Here is a 12,940-nt window from a genome sequence, read left to right as displayed (position 1 = left end):
GAGTAATTAGTGGTATTTTAGTCAATCACATTGCTCCCATTATTTTATTAAGCTGGAATTACATTTACTTTCCTAATGACGCCGTTAGTGTGCCGTTGCGGCAGCCGCGAACCTCCAAGAGCTGTTGGAGAGTTCTCCGCTTCTTTTGTCGGTCGTCATCCAGTGACCGGATACCCGGAGGGAGGAGCTAGAGCTTCTCACAAATTATTATTAGATTATTAATTACCCTATTTTAAATTAGCGAGAATGCATTAATTAATAATCCATTTTGAGCGGGATTTCCCTCTCACACTCACCGACGATTCTCCATGCAATTCCAACCTTTCTCTCTCATCATTTCTATACTGTTCATTCAAAAGTTTCTTTATTTACTCTTCAGCTTCTCGAGCAAGAATAATAATGGATCAATCTTTTTAAGTAAGATATCTGTTGTTTAGTGTTAATGTTTGCTATCAGTCTTCACCGCATTTTTCTTAATTTTAAATTCTTCATGGCTTTGAACTAAGAAAAATACTAATTCAAGAACTTTAGGTGCGCTTTTGTTATCAGGTCCTTAGTTTTTGTGAAAAAAAAAAATCAATTTTTATAGATTTTGAAGTCCATGTCACCCACAGTTCCTGCTGTTCTTGCTGGTAGCTTTTATGGACTAGTTTTCTCATGTAGCGGGATGCTTTAGAACTGGAAGTTTTTGGATTTTTCTGATTATAAGTTGATGATTATAAATTTAAATGAAGCGCAGGTTCTGTTCAATAATTCAGTCCCTCTTTTCTTCAAAAGCAGTAAACATTTACCCTGTTGGCTGGAGAATGTCACATTCAAAGAGGGACTTACGTATTCAATGTTTCTGGTTTGAATTTTTGGCTGTGATGCTCAGAACAAGTGTCGTCAAAATGCACGTAAAGAGAGCCTAAGGATGTGCTGCTAGCGGGCATTAATCAAGAAATCGAAGGGAAAATGACAGTTGAGATGTCTAATTTGGGGAAGAAGAATGTGGTTGTGGGAATAAGATTTGATGGCCATGCTCAAGAGTTGCTGTATTGGGCATTGATGAAAGTAGCTTGTCCAGGAGATGAAGTTGTAGCTATTCATGTTTGTCGAAATTCCGGTATACCGATCTTCTTGTTTCATCCACATACTTGTTTATGTTGAACTCTTTATTTGAGTTGGAAATGGGATTTGTCTGAGTAAAATGTTGTCTCATGAAATTCAAAATTCTTGGTTGCAGGTTGTGCATCAAATGAGAGAGCATTGTTGGATGGTTTCTTGGAAGACTATCAAGGCCTGTGTGAACAACAGCAGGTATTTTCTTATGCAGAACATTCTTTGTTTTTATCACTTGCAGCGGATGATAAAGCTAAGGGGCAGAAGATTTACAAGTTAAATTTGTTGCCTTCTTTTGTTTTTCTTTTCGGGGGTGGTCGGTTCAGGTTACTCTTAGTGGAGAAGTCTTCAAAGGAAATTCACTGAGAAAAGTTGTGGTGAGAGAGGCAAAGAAACGTTCTGCATCAGCTGTTATAGTGGGGATAACTAAGCATAGTGCCTTCGAGTAAGTAAAGCTACAAATACTTATTTGCTATTGTTTGTGGTTTTATGTAGATTCTATTTCATGACAGAAGTTTATCTTCAGGGGCTGGGCTTCAGTTGCTAAGTATTGCATACAGAGATTGCCTCCAACTACTGACGTTATGTCGATTTACAACGGAAAGGTTATCTTCAGCAGGTGTTCCAAAATACAATTTGAAGGTGTAGTGTTCATTCTGGAATATGCTGTTACTTAGAACCATATGGTTCGGTTTGGTTTCTAAAGAAAACTTTCTGTTGATGCCAGGACCTGGAAAAACTCCGGAGCCTGGTTTTTGTTTAGCCGACAACTCTATGTTCAAAGATAATCAGTCTGAGTTTGGAGAATCAGAGATATCAGAAACAAGAAGGTACAGTTTTGATGGAAGAGACAGCATCATGACTTCAAGAAACGATGTTTTGAGCCCTGTTGGAAGACACAAGAGAGGTTCTCTGAGTTTAATTCCGCTTCCCGTGGAAGATTTTACAGAGCAGAGACCTGGTTGGCCTCTACTTCAGACACCTAGTTTAACAACTCAAAAAGCAAAAGAAGCAAGAAAAATGTCGGTCGTGCAGTGGGTAATGAGCTTACCCCGTCGTTCATTGTCTGAAGTTTCTGAATCTGACGCTGCCACACGTAAGGCCGAGGATTCTCTGGAAAGAGAAAATGGAGAGTTAGCAAGTCAGAAAGAGCTGCAGAAAAATTTGGAGCTTATACTGAAGAAAAATCAGGCAGTTTGTGATGTGTTCAGCCATGATGTCCTAAGAAAATCCACTTCTGAGTTCTCCTCAGGTTCTTACCTTAAATAACGCTGCCTGAAGAAAGTTTCCTTTCCCTTATCTGAATCCCTTTGAACTAATTTAACTTTTCACAGGAAATCTTATTGGAAAGGGAGGGTGCAATTCTGTATACAAGGGAATCCTTCCTGAAGGAAAACCAGTGGCTGTGAAGATCTTGGAATCGTCAAAAGAGGCATGGAAGGATTTCATGCGGGAGGTCGATATAATGACGACAGTGAAGCACAAAAGGATCACACCTTTGCTTGGAATTTGCATAAAAGACAATATGCTCTTATCGGCTTATGACTTTCTGTCTAAAGGGAATTTGGAAGAGAATCTATGCAGTAAGTTGAATAACAGTGAGGATTCTTCTATTAGCTAATGTTCAAATATCAGCTGATGTAAGAGTTATGTTGGAGCAGGCAACAGTAAGGAAAAATCTGTGTTGCCGTGGGAAGAAAGATTTCAAATTGCTGTTGGGGTTGCTGAAGCACTAAATTACCTGCACAACGAATGCCCAAAGCCCGTCATTCATAGAGATGTCAAGTCTTCGAATATTCTACCAACTGAAAATTTAGAACCACAGGTAGTCCATCGTCTTCTTTCTCACATAAGACAACATGGTTAATAACTTATTTCCATACTTTCATCAACAGTTATGTGACTTTGGCCTGGCAATATGGGGACCTACGACGGCGTCTTTCCTGATGGACACTGATGTTGTTGGAACATTTGGCTATCTTGCTCCTGAGTACTTTATGTATGGTAAAATCAGCGACAAGATTGATGTATACGCTTTTGGAGTAGTTCTACTAGAACTTCTATCAGGGAGGAAACCAATTGGTCTGGAAACTACAAAAGGTCAAGAAAGCTTAGTCATGTGGGTAAGAACAAATACATCTACCTCAAAACTCTCGCACCACTGTAACAGTTGTGGAAAAATGAATTCACATTAGCTATTTATGTATTTAGGCAAAACCAAAACTAGAAAGCGGCGACTTGAAGAGCATGTTGGATCCAAATTTGGATGGCAGTATTGATGAGGCTGAAATGCACAAAATGGCTCTTGCAGCCAAACTTTGCCTAACTCAAGCAGCCCGTTCTCGTCCCACAATGAACCAGGTACCGTAGTTCTTGTGAACTTTGACCTGATCAAATCAATGTCTTTATTGCACATATCATGTAGCATTTCCCTATTTTCTTCTTGTTTTTACTTTAGATACTAAGTATCCTGAATGGAGAGGAAGGAAAACTGGAATGTAGGAAACACGATGATTCAGAGACTCATGATGATAATGATGATGAAGTTTATCCAGATTCAAGCGCAGAATCGCATTTAAGTCTTGCGTTTCTTGACGTGAATGACAACTGTACATCATTCAGCAGCCTTGATCAAAGCAGCCCTCCTTGGGTCGAAGAATACTTAAAGAAAAGATGGAGCAGATCATCAAGTTTAGAGTAGTTTCTGCAAAGCCTTTGGACAGCTTTGTCTCTTGCACAGTTGATCAAAAGAGAAGGCCTGCTGCGCCCAATAGATATGAGGTGGTTTGCAGTGTGATCATAAGGAGTTGTTAGTGTGTGTTCCTTTGTCAAATAAGCCCCAACTCAAATGGGATATAATACTGTAGGCTTGCAGCGAAAAGAGTCAAATTCAGAAATAATAAGATGATGAGGTTTGGTTAAGGGTAAAGAAATGCACTATATAAATCCTATATATATATATTGGAAGCATTGATTGTAAAACAAATAACTGTGTATTTATGCTAAAATATTTTATGGCTCGATAAATAATTTGGTTTTTATTTTATAGGATTAATTTGTATTGGATTAACAATATAGACTAGTTCAATGTTTATTTTATAAAGTTGAAATTTATAATTATAATAAAAGCTTGGTACTATTCATATTATTCTTATGATTGCGAATACCATAGATGAATTTGATTCAATAAGACTTTCATTAAATTAAAGTAAATAAGTTAAATTTTATTAGATAATGGTATCACACATATAATTTCACTTCAACTATATCATTCAATTATCACATTTTTTAAATAAACATGTGCTGAAGGTTCCGTTTACTTTGAGTACATATTCAAATAGGATAAATCTGATAAAAAAAAAAATTAAAATTATTATAGAGCATTTAGTTTGTCGGATTAATTGAGCAAGTGGGCTATAAGGTGGATGAAGTGAGCTAAATTCTAGTTTAAATAAATAGTAATCTACTGCGATGTAGGGAGGGACAAAGGAAACTTAAAACAATAAAAGTGAAATGAATTTGGTGGGATGGGAACAGTGTTTTCCTTTGTCATATAGATAAAGTAGTAAAAAACATACAAACTATAAAAGTCATATACAAGAAAACAAATGTGTAGTCTTTGGATATAACTAACGTGTGATTGTCATAATATGATTATTGTTAATTAGGATAAGATGCATATTTACGGATTCTTTGTCTTGATTGGAAGACACAGAGAATTCCGAGGTGGTCGCACACACACACATTATTATTCTCTCCTCCCATTGCTGAAATACTGCGTAATTTAACAAAGAACTGATTCCTGACCAGTTGACGATCAATCGCCGAATCCCTCAAATTCAAAATGCAGGACGCCAAAGTTTTATTTGTTTTCTTGAAAGCTGGATCAACCGCGGCTCTGCATCCCTCCATTGATTTATCGCCTTTTCTGTTTTGTTCTCTCCCTTAAAACGCTTTTGGACCTTCTATGTTGCCCAAATTTCTTCAATTCCGTTTCTGCTCTTGGTTCTGCGGTTCAGGATTTAGTTATGGAAACTCGGATTGCTGGGTCGAAGTAACTACTTGATTGTAAGTCTTCTTCATTTCAATTTTCAATTACATGATACTGCTGTGAATGAAATTTGGATTCTAAATGTTAGTCCGATACGAACTGGAATTGACTCCTTAGGAGACTTGTGCTTAAAGTTCATATCTTTGGCAGATTTTCGTCTCGTTTCTAGGGTTTGGTTTTTTGGTTTGTAAGAGAATGTGTGGCTTATGATTGAGCTGTTGTGGCGGATCAAACTTCATTATTGTTTCACTGCGAACTGGCTGACATTTGTCTTTGTTCTTTCACTAGGACAGCAACTAATGGAAGTTGGTGACTGAGATAACGTCGGAAAATTTTATCTTAGTAACAACAGAAGTTATTGCGTTTTCGTCGTCCTGCCATTAAATTTAGCTATTGGCTACTTGGAATATAAGCCATTGAAATGTATGATACGGAGCTTGAGTTCCCAAGCGAAGAACTATTATCGTGCTTGGATATGGCGAATGCACAGAGTAGTTGCTCGTTTGATATAGATGAGTTTCTTGTTCGAACGCAAGCCTGCAATGATGCTCTTGGTGGGACAGAGGCCTGCCCTGACCTTCTTGGTCGAACACATGCCTGCACCCATGCCCATGCTTGCAATCCGCCGGGCCCTGATAAATCCCACACTCACACTTGTATTCATGTCCATACCCAAATTATGCCCACCCCCGGTGAATTGCATGCTCCCGGTGATGATACGGCGGAGTCGGTGGGGAAGAAAGCCAAAAAACGGCCATCAGGAAATAATGAAGCTGTACGCAAATATCGGGAAAAGAAGAAGGCTAGGGCTGCATCTTTGGAGGATGAAGTTGTTAGATTGAGGGCTCTGAACCAGCATCTAATGAAGAGGCTGCAGAGTCAGGCTTTACTGGAGGCTGAGGTTGCTCGACTCAAGTGCTTGCTTGTGGACATTAGAGGGAGGATTGAAGCAGAAATCGGATCTTTTCCTTACCAGAAGTCCACAAAAAGTGGATATGTCTATCAAAACATTGCTAATTCTAATCCCCCTAGCACTTACGTGATGAATTCATGTAATGTACAGTGCAATGATCAGCTTTATTGCCTTCACCTTGGATCAGAAACTGGAGCATTTAATGGTCAAGGCCTTGGTGATTGTGAATTTGACAATCTTCAATGTTTGGGAAATCAAATTTCTGGCTCGAACCAGCTCCCTGGTTGTGGATTTGGCAGTGTTAATTGTGCGTCTAACAGCCAGACTACCGGTGGCACTAAGAGAAGAGGTTAGTTATTTTCTGCTTAATTAAATTAGCTCGCTTTCTGAAGGAAATGAAAGCAAAGCTTCTGTGGTATGGGATATGACAGCTTTATTGTTTGGCTTTGGTTTTTCTATTCTATGGCTTGATCTGTTTACTTGTTTAGATGGGTGATAAACATATGCATGCACTTGCTTAGGTCTTTGTTCTTACGATGAAATTTTTGACTGGTTAAATCGCTGTATAGTATCTGATTGGAGTTGCATTCAACAGATGTTGATTGTAATGTTATTTTCAGAAAATTTAGCCTTCTTCCAACTTTATGTTATATAATCTGACAGACAGTGATGTTTGTACTTGGTATATCATTCCTAAAGAACCAAACTTGATTATCAGACTCGTCTAACTTCCATATTTTGTTTCTGTAAATTTCATCTCCCTTCCATATGTTCTGCCAGCAGGTGCACGTGCTCGTAAGGGTTAGTTGAAGCGCTATTCAAATGGAGACATCTTAATATCCAGAATCTACATTCCCGTTCTTGTTCATTTCATTCTTGAGTGATAGCATCTTGTAAAGCCGCAGTTGGCTGTGCTTAGAGCTCTTTAGTTAGGCGCTGGTGGGCTTACATGAATGTCAAACTTCTCTAAATTGCGTCAGAGACTAGGACATTCAGACTTTCAGAGCATAGCAGCAGAACTCGAGGAAGACGCAAAGCTCTGTTAGCTTTCTTTCTCAACCATGAGATTGATGTTGTAATTTTTCAGATCATTTTTCCCTTCACCAGTGTTTGCTGAGTTTGAAATTACAGGGACCATGTTCTTCACAAAACTTAGTACAACATATGTGAATAGCTGATCTCTATAGCCCGACATGATAACGACTAATCTTGACTCAGACAAATTATGATAGACCCATGTTCTTTAATATCACAAAAATTTCATTGCAAGCCAAACCAAATACAAATATCACACTTTGAGCAAAGAATTCTACCATTTGTGTTAAAACAAGCAATACTAAACGCACCACTTCCCCAATCTGCATCCGATCATAACCACATTGCACGCAAACAACCTCAAACATACTTTAAATTTCATCTCGTATCACCCTATACCATAATGTTCTAAAGATCACATTACAACACAAGCTGCAGGATTTTCATCGCTGAAAGCCGTGGTGTATCGAACTTCAGTGGAGGTCGCCCGGGCCAGCTGTGAAACCTGAGGGTCATCTGCCTTTCTCACATAACCAGCAGGGGCCTTCTTGTCATAAACACCAGGTGCATACGGATGTTCAACAACATCATACGGCACGTAAGGCCAGAGCTCGGCCTTCTTGCCGGTGCGGTGAGCCACCCGAGCCACCACCTTCTCTGGATCAACATAACCAGTAACGGTGAGCTTATTCTGCTTCGCTGACACATCCACAGAGGTAACCCCTTTCATTCCTTCAACAGATCTTCGCACCTTCCTCTCGCATCCTTCACAGTCTATCTTGATTTTAATCTCCACAGTCTGGTGAGGGAAAATAGAGAAGTCGCAGAGTCAGTATGTGTGATAAGTAAAGATTTTTACACAAGAAAGCAATAGATGAGATCATGACATTGTCCTAATACGTCTTGACGGCTATAATTCACGTCGTTTGATATTTTCAAAATCAGCATAAGAATCTTCTCGAAAAATTCACTATGCTCCAGCAAGATTTTAATAATTGCAATCTCCACCGCATCATGCGGTGGGTTGTGAGGTGCGAGGTCCAATTCAATGTAAGCTGTGACATTTACTTCCAACAAACAATAAATGAAACCAACACCAAATAATTACACAGTAAAAACAACCAGCGACGTCTTTTACCAGATCTGAACCCAGATCTTCTTCTCCCTAACTTTCGTATGGAAACAACACAAACACACACTATCAATGACCAAAAGCACACAAATAAGTACGTACATACGAAACGGAAAAGAAACGACTGACCAAAGATATATGGGACGTATACTAGAGAAGAGAGTAACTAGAAACGACTGACCAAAGATATATGGGACGTATACTAGAGAAGAGAGTAACTATGTGTGTTTTACTACTAAACAGGAACACGCAAAAACACACAGTTGAGTTGAGTGTGTTTTGGGGCAGGGTAAGAACCTGAAGCTGTTTGCGTTTCTTGAGCTTGGAATGGCCACTGGAGCAGTCGAAGATGTTTGAGAGATGATCCAAAGCACCCATTTCTGCAGAATTTTTTCGCTTTTCTTTTCTCACTGGCAAATTCCTTACTAAATTTGGGTATCTATCAGAAGGAGCAATTAACAGACAAGAATGATTGAAATTCGAGAAATATCTAAAGCTAAAGTTGGTGGGACTTCTTTATTTCACCAAACGTTTGACGGGACACACACACTCGTTTGTTTGTTTGTTTGTTCGCTGGTTTGTGTTTGGCTTTTACTTAGATAATGGAGAGAGTAGGGTGTTTAAATAAGCAGCTGGAGACTCAGGATTCCACTTTGTTGATTTTAATTGGCCGTTGGATCATGGGTGCTGAGCTTTGCCTTAATCGATGTAAGCCACGTGGGGCTCTGCGATGGACGCCGTGCATTGGATTTCTCTGCAGCGGCTATTAAGGGTCAGTCAGGCGAGGAGGAAGGTCCGTCTGGGTTCGCGGGAGTCGGATCCTGTGCCGCCACTTCTCTTGGGTGGGCTCACAACTAAAGTACTTGTGGGCCCAAGTCGTATAAACAATTGCAAGACTATAAACCCATTTTAAATTCTGTGAGCCCACCAATTTGAATATAGATTAGGCCCATTTAGCTTTACCAGTCAACTAGTTTGGGCCCTTAATGTCATATAGCCCACTCATCGGAAGTGCTAATGGACAGTTGCCTGATTTTGAGCCCAGAAACAAAATACAGATGCTTTTATGTTTTAACAGTGCCAAGGAATTGCTTAAAACCAGTTTCAAACTTTAAATAATCAACATATTTTTCCATTTTTCTATATTTTTTTAAATAATATCTCAAGTAGTATTTACGTATTAATTTGTATGGACTCCAGTTGCACTATAAAAATTGAAAGATCTTAAAAATCCTAAAATTATTATAGGACCTACCTACATTATAGTGGTTGACACTATGATGCTTAAGTTAGTAAAAAATTCGGTGAAGTAAAATGGAAAACTCAAGTAAGAACGTCGGATTGTGATGAAGTGTTATATAGGTCGGAGATGGAGTTCTGAAAGTGTGAGAATAGTGCTTCAAATTCATGTAGAATGTGTGGAAATTGAGAGCATCCGAACAGTCCTATTGTGCGAGTGAGCTTAACTTATCTTAGACTGTTATTTACATAGGTAGTTTTGGAGAGATTTTAGGGTCAATTAAAGGTAGATGAGAGGTCTCTGAAATTCTTGGGATATCTACATAATGTTTGGATTCGTTTTCTGAGTGTTTTGTTGTGTTTTGTGGAAATAGAGAGAGAAAAACAAAGATAAATAAGTGTGTGTTAGAGATAGTATGTATGTTTGGATTTGTTTTTGGAAATAATTTAAAATAAGTATTATATATTTAATGTTGTGTTTTGGGAGACAAAAATTACTATTCATTGTCAAATCATGTCTTTGGAGATAATTTAAAATAAGTATTATATGTTTAATGTTGTATTTTGGAAGACAAAAATTACTATTCATTGTCAAATCATGCCTTTTTTATATATATTTATGTATATATATGTGTGTATATATATATATATATATATGTTTTTATGCTAAAACAGTTAAAAAACACCTAAATAAGGTGTTTTTGAATGATGGCAAACATTGAGTATATTTTGACTTGTCTTAGAAATAAGTTGGAAATAAAAACAAACATAGTGCTAGTCTCTTGGGATGATGCATGAAATTATCTCTCAAATGGTATGCTAACACAAAGTGATTTTGTCAAATCAATTGCAAATATAGAAAATGTGGTTAGTTGAAGCTCCAACTAGCTAAAACGTCGTTCCCAGCACTTTTAGAGTGATGTAGTCCAAGATGTGTAGAATATGGTTGACTTGACGGTCTAGTTGTTTGCTGATATAAGACCTATTTGTAGGTGTTACCTTATCAATAGGGTAGCTGAACTAGATTGACGGACCTGATATTCTTACTGCCTGTAAAATCGTGCCTTTGGTCCTGTTAGGAAGGCGGATGGAAATTTTGGCACTAAAATAATTTATTTATTTTTTTATTAAAATGAAATTGAAAAGGAAAAAAGGTGTGGAAGTATTAAAAGCGAGAAAAGGGGACAAAGAAGAGAGTAGAGGGTGAAGCTTCTGGGAAAGTAGGAAAAAGTCAAATTTGGAGAAACGAAGAGGGCAGTGATTTATGAGTACCAAAATCCAATGTGTGACTGACTATGTGCATTGTGCAGTGCAGTGAATGGCGGGACAATTTTCTAACATCATTACTCAAAAGATGCAATTTGATTTTGGGTACGTAAATGTTTTTTTCTTTTTCCTTTACTTGTTTTTTCCTTACAAAAAAAGAAGAGAAAGAAGAAAAGATAATGTGGGGGTGAACATGCATTATGGGAGTATGCGACACGGAATCATCCACCAACATTTGTATTTCTTGGGGAAAAAAGAAAGAAAAGATACTGACTATATATTACTACTATGTCATGTTTAATTATGAAGTAATTGAATAAAAAATTTGTATGTGCAGAGCAGATTTCGTCAGGGTTAAGGGGTGTTTGGCTCAATTATTTAAATATAGGTTTTTACATATTATTAAATATTTTAAAAGTCTAAACATGTTTAATTTTATCGTAAAATTAAGCTTTTAAAGTGGCTGAATAAATAATATGGCAGACTCATAAGATGTTAGGAGGTTTGGGAATTAGCTCTTCATACTTAATAATGACAAAAAAAAAAAAAAGCCACCAAACTATTACAATTTAAAATTATATATAGATGATTTTGTTTTGGGTGAAAAACTATCAATTTTATGAAGATAAAAGTAAAATATTAATAATGTTATAAGTGAATTTGTTAATCGAATATTAAAATAAAAGAGCTTAGAAGATGTTTTAGAATCTTATAATTTTTTAAAAAAAAATTGCTAAAATAATTTTTAATAACTTATAAATTTTCAAACATCTTATAAAATATATTGAGGAGCTTATAAGCTTGTCAAACACCCTCTTATTTCAGGATAGATCAGCAAATAAAATTGTTTAATTTGTGAAAATAATTAATTTACGAGCCAAAGTGTTGAAAAACGGATTAATTTACGAGGTTTTCATTGGCCAAATTCAAAAATAAAAAATAAAAAAATATAACGGTGATATAGATATATATATATATATATTTTCTGCCGACAACTTAAAATTAAAAAAGTATGTTAGAATTGAAAGATTGAATTGACAAGCTTAAGAACGTCATTGGGATGATTTTTCTTGATTATGAAAAGTCGAGATGAAATGAATTTTCTCCATAGACCCATATATATATATTATTCAACCTCTTTCCAAAAACTTTATTTTTATTATTATAAAATTGGGTAGTTATTATTGTTAATTATATGTGTCGCGATTTTTGTGCACTACTATTCCCTAATTTTACTTTTTTTTTATTGATCTAATTTACTATTCCCTAATTAATGCATAGTATTATATTTATTGCCAATCCTATGTTCAAAGCATCGAAATCAAAGGCCTCTCAACTCTCAACTATCACTTTATTTAACGTTTTCAATGTGAAAATGAGTATTTGATCTATAACACTTTATTATAATGAAATTGGAATCATGTTAGCAATGATGTTAAGATTGAGGTCTTATGAATAAGTTTAAGGTTATAAGTTCAAATTCGATTTGATGTATGGATATATAATTGTCTCTCTTTATTATTGTAATTTATTTATCATTATTAATTATATTAATATACTGATAAATTAAGGTAGTTTAGTGTATCAAAATAAATCATTAATTAATAAAAAATAAAAAAATGGAGATCATGTTCTACTTCTTGTGTACATATCTGAGTGTTGCATTTCATTTGACACAAAACAGTGCCATTTAATATAAGTTGTATTATTCAATTTTGTTAGATAAATATATATACAGCTAAATCAAAACATACATATAGAACATATTGTGACAACCAAATTATATTCATATTTTCATTATATTCAAATGCATCAATTTCAATATTTTATTATAAATTGGTAATGCATTTCCATATTTTAAGTTAATATGTATATAATGTGGGTATAAAATTCACATCATCTACATATTTAATAACATATTTCATACACGTAGCACGTATTTATTAAATAATAAATACAAAATATAACATTATTTTATGATAGAAAAAATTGAGAGTTGGTCAATCTAATGCTTGTAGTTTGATAACTATATGGATATGTAGCATGTGAAAGGGGAAGTTTTAATTTGGATCGAATTTGGTTAATTCTGAAATAATTATATGATAAATGTAATAATTGTCGTATAATTGATATATAATTTAAAGAAAGTAATCAATTACAGGACAAGTATAATTTAGTTTCAATAAATATAATTTGGATAAGA

General features: G+C 35.9%; 3 protein-coding genes across 5 annotated transcripts; 2 read left to right on the top strand and 1 right to left on the bottom strand.

Annotated features, from left to right (window-relative positions):
- Positions 1-444: 444 nt before the first annotated feature.
- Positions 445-4,090, top strand: LOC105173035 (protein kinase STUNTED). Its single transcript, XM_020697143.2, has 10 exons — positions 445-1,105; positions 1,226-1,299; positions 1,428-1,546; positions 1,628-1,743; positions 1,829-2,353; positions 2,436-2,684; positions 2,763-2,926; positions 2,997-3,224; positions 3,313-3,462; positions 3,560-4,090. The coding sequence occupies exons 1-10, from the start codon at positions 955-957 to the stop codon at positions 3,800-3,802; spliced, it is 2,019 nt and encodes a 672-aa protein (XP_020552802.1). The 5' UTR covers positions 445-954; the 3' UTR covers positions 3,803-4,090.
- A 640-nt stretch (positions 4,091-4,730) lies between these two features.
- On the top strand, positions 4,731-7,216 carry LOC105173033 (basic leucine zipper 19). 3 transcript variants are annotated; one of them, XM_011094671.3, is made up of 3 exons: positions 4,731-5,169; positions 5,441-6,414; positions 6,846-7,216. In XM_011094671.3, exons 2-3 carry the CDS (start codon positions 5,574-5,576, stop codon positions 6,869-6,871), a joined length of 867 nt encoding a protein of 288 aa, XP_011092973.1. In that variant the 5' UTR covers positions 4,731-5,169; positions 5,441-5,573; the 3' UTR covers positions 6,872-7,216. The 3 variants fall into 3 exon arrangements, with proteins under 3 accessions (XP_011092973.1, XP_011092974.1, XP_011092972.1); XM_011094672.3 differs by having other exon boundaries at positions 4,732-5,169; positions 5,446-6,414; positions 6,849-7,216; XM_011094670.3 differs by having other exon boundaries at positions 4,732-5,169; positions 5,446-6,414.
- Positions 7,217-7,304: 88 nt separating this feature from the next.
- On the bottom strand, positions 7,305-8,833 carry LOC105173034 (heavy metal-associated isoprenylated plant protein 26). The gene is made up of 2 exons (XM_011094673.3): positions 8,530-8,833; positions 7,305-7,899 (listed from the first exon to the last, which is right to left on the bottom strand). The coding sequence occupies exons 1-2, from the start codon at positions 8,608-8,610 to the stop codon at positions 7,516-7,518; spliced, it is 465 nt and encodes a 154-aa protein (XP_011092975.1). The 5' UTR covers positions 8,611-8,833; the 3' UTR covers positions 7,305-7,515.
- Positions 8,834-12,940: the final 4,107 nt, after the last annotated feature.

This window comes from Sesamum indicum, linkage group LG10 (genome assembly GCF_026168435.1).
Source record: "Sesamum indicum cultivar Baizhima isolate 11 linkage group LG10, ASM2616843v1, whole genome shotgun sequence".
Taxonomy (NCBI): domain Eukaryota; kingdom Viridiplantae; phylum Streptophyta; class Magnoliopsida; order Lamiales; family Pedaliaceae; genus Sesamum; species Sesamum indicum.
Note: the sequence above shows the minus strand (reverse complement) of the source record. Positions and strands in the feature narration are given on the sequence as shown.

Excerpts from the sequence above, each read along its gene's own strand:
- LOC105173035 (XM_020697143.2), top strand. The coding sequence starts at position 955 with ATGACAGTTGAGATGTCTAATTTGGGGAAGAAGAATGTGGTTGTGGGA. Across the intron at positions 1,300-1,427 it reads GCCTGTGTGAACAACAGCAG|GTTACTCTTAGTGGAGAAGT; the intron begins GTATTTTCTTAT and ends TGGTCGGTTCAG. Across the intron at positions 3,463-3,559 it reads CTCGTCCCACAATGAACCAG|ATACTAAGTATCCTGAATGG; the intron begins GTACCGTAGTTC and ends TTTTTACTTTAG.
- LOC105173033 (XM_011094671.3), top strand. The coding sequence starts at position 5,574 with ATGTATGATACGGAGCTTGAGTTCCCAAGCGAAGAACTATTATCGTGC. Across the intron at positions 6,415-6,845 it reads CGGTGGCACTAAGAGAAGAG|CAGGTGCACGTGCTCGTAAG; the intron begins GTTAGTTATTTT and ends ATGTTCTGCCAG.
- LOC105173034 (XM_011094673.3), bottom strand. The coding sequence starts at position 8,610 with ATGGGTGCTTTGGATCATCTCTCAAACATCTTCGACTGCTCCAGTGGC. Across the intron at positions 7,900-8,529 it reads AGAAACGCAAACAGCTTCAG|ACTGTGGAGATTAAAATCAA; the intron begins GTTCTTACCCTG and ends TTCCCTCACCAG.